Source organism: Asparagus officinalis, chromosome 3, assembly GCF_001876935.1.
Source record: "Asparagus officinalis chromosome 3, Aspof.V1, whole genome shotgun sequence".
Taxonomy (NCBI): domain Eukaryota; kingdom Viridiplantae; phylum Streptophyta; class Magnoliopsida; order Asparagales; family Asparagaceae; genus Asparagus; species Asparagus officinalis.
Genome location: NC_033796.1, coordinates 1,685,904 through 1,687,608, shown reverse-complemented (window position 1 = coordinate 1,687,608; position 1,705 = coordinate 1,685,904). Strand labels below are relative to the sequence as shown.

The window sequence follows — 1,705 nt, the reverse complement described above, 5'->3', positions numbered from 1 at the left end:
TTTTGCATGAAATTTCTTCTTATTTTTCTTTGCTTAATTTCTTGATTTAATTTAATTATTTTCATTTGAAAAACCCTGTCATTTTTTAATTTTGAAAAAATTTTGCAAGCTTGATAATAAATAATCCCGTGCATGGCACTAGTTATTACAATTTCCTTTATCTTTTGCATTTTCTTCGGTCCAAGTAATCTATTGACTGGAGGAATATTTTATCCCTCTCGTGTGTTCATACATCTGAGAGTAGATTATTACGACCAAGAACTTTTCATCATTAGCAAAGTTTAGGTCAACTGCGTATTTTCTTTGAGAAAGGCTGCGAGTACCCAGGGTACAATCGCCCAAGGTAGTAGTTCGTTATTCCCAATATATAATCAATGAACCAATTAAGATTTTTTTTTTTTTTAAACACTAGCATTTGTACAATCTACCCACTGCTCTTTCTATAAATAGATCACCCACTTCCTCCAGCTCTTTCAAACCATCAACAAGAAAACTTTCTATTCTCGGTATCTTCTGCCTCGATCTACTCAGAATAATTAGCGAGTTAAAAAGCTGATGATCATAGGCCTACCTAGTTCTTAATGGAGAACAGCAGCTGCTCTCTTCCCTCTGATGAAGTGCTGGCCATTATAGTGCCCATTGCGGTCTACTGGGTCTACTCCGGCTTCCACATGATGCTCGGATCCCTCGACAGGTATCGTCTCCACCCGCGGAAAGACGAGGACCTCAAGAACCTCGTCTCCAAGCGCAGCGTCGCCGTCACCGTTCTCTCCCAACAACTTCTTCAGGCCGCGGTGGGCATCGTCCTATTTAAGCTCACCGGCGGGGGAGACCAAAAGGAGGCCGGCGACGGTGCCCATGTACAGACCGCCTCGTGGGTCGCGGTCGCGGGCCAATTCTTCGTGGGGATGTTCGTGGTCGACTCGTGGATGTACTTCTGGCACCGGTACATGCACCTCAACAGGTTCCTGTACAAGCACGTCCACTCGTGGCACCACCGCCTGGTGGTCCCATACTCCTTCGGCAGCCAGTACAACCACCCGGTCGAGGGGTTCCTCATGGACACCCTCGGCGGGGCCCTCGCCTTCCTGGTGTCGGGCATGACCCCGAGGACGTCGATATTCTTCTTCTCGTTCTCGACGGTGAAGGGGATAAACGACCACTGCGGGCTCTGGATGCCCCTCAACCCCTTCAACGTCTTCTTCTGGAACAACACGGCGTACCACGACGTGCACCACCAGCTGTACGGGAGCAAGTACAACTTCTCCCAGCCCTTCTTCATCACGTGGGACAAGATCCTTGGGACCCACATGCCCTTCACCGTCGAGAAGAGGGAGGCCGGCGGGCTCGAGGCCCGGCCCATCAAGCCCAAACTCTAATTCCGTGCATAATTAGTTAATGCGTGGTTGATGGCTAATCCATGTGTGTGTTTTGCTTTAATTTGTTCAACGTGTACCTATACATCATGCAGGAGCTAGCAACTAAGTTGCAGCTCGATCGCTGTTTGTTCATAGATTTTATGAATCAATAATAAAACTCAGTTAATCATGGAATTGATGTCCGATGGAAAAATTACTTGTTCTCACTTGGAATCATCAAATTTGAAGTTCCATCTCTTCAATATTTTGTACAATTCTAATAGTTCGGAAATACTGTCAACGTAACTTTTCGTTAGATCATTCACCACTACTACAAACTGTTAATT

At 45.9% G+C, this 1,705-nt stretch overlaps 1 protein-coding gene across 1 annotated transcript; it reads left to right on the top strand.

Annotated features, from left to right (window-relative positions):
- Positions 526 to 1,379, top strand: LOC109832482 (sphinganine C4-monooxygenase 2-like). The gene has a single exon (XM_020399835.1). It carries the CDS (start codon positions 582 to 584, stop codon positions 1,377 to 1,379), a length of 798 nt encoding a protein of 265 aa, XP_020255424.1. The 5' UTR covers positions 526 to 581.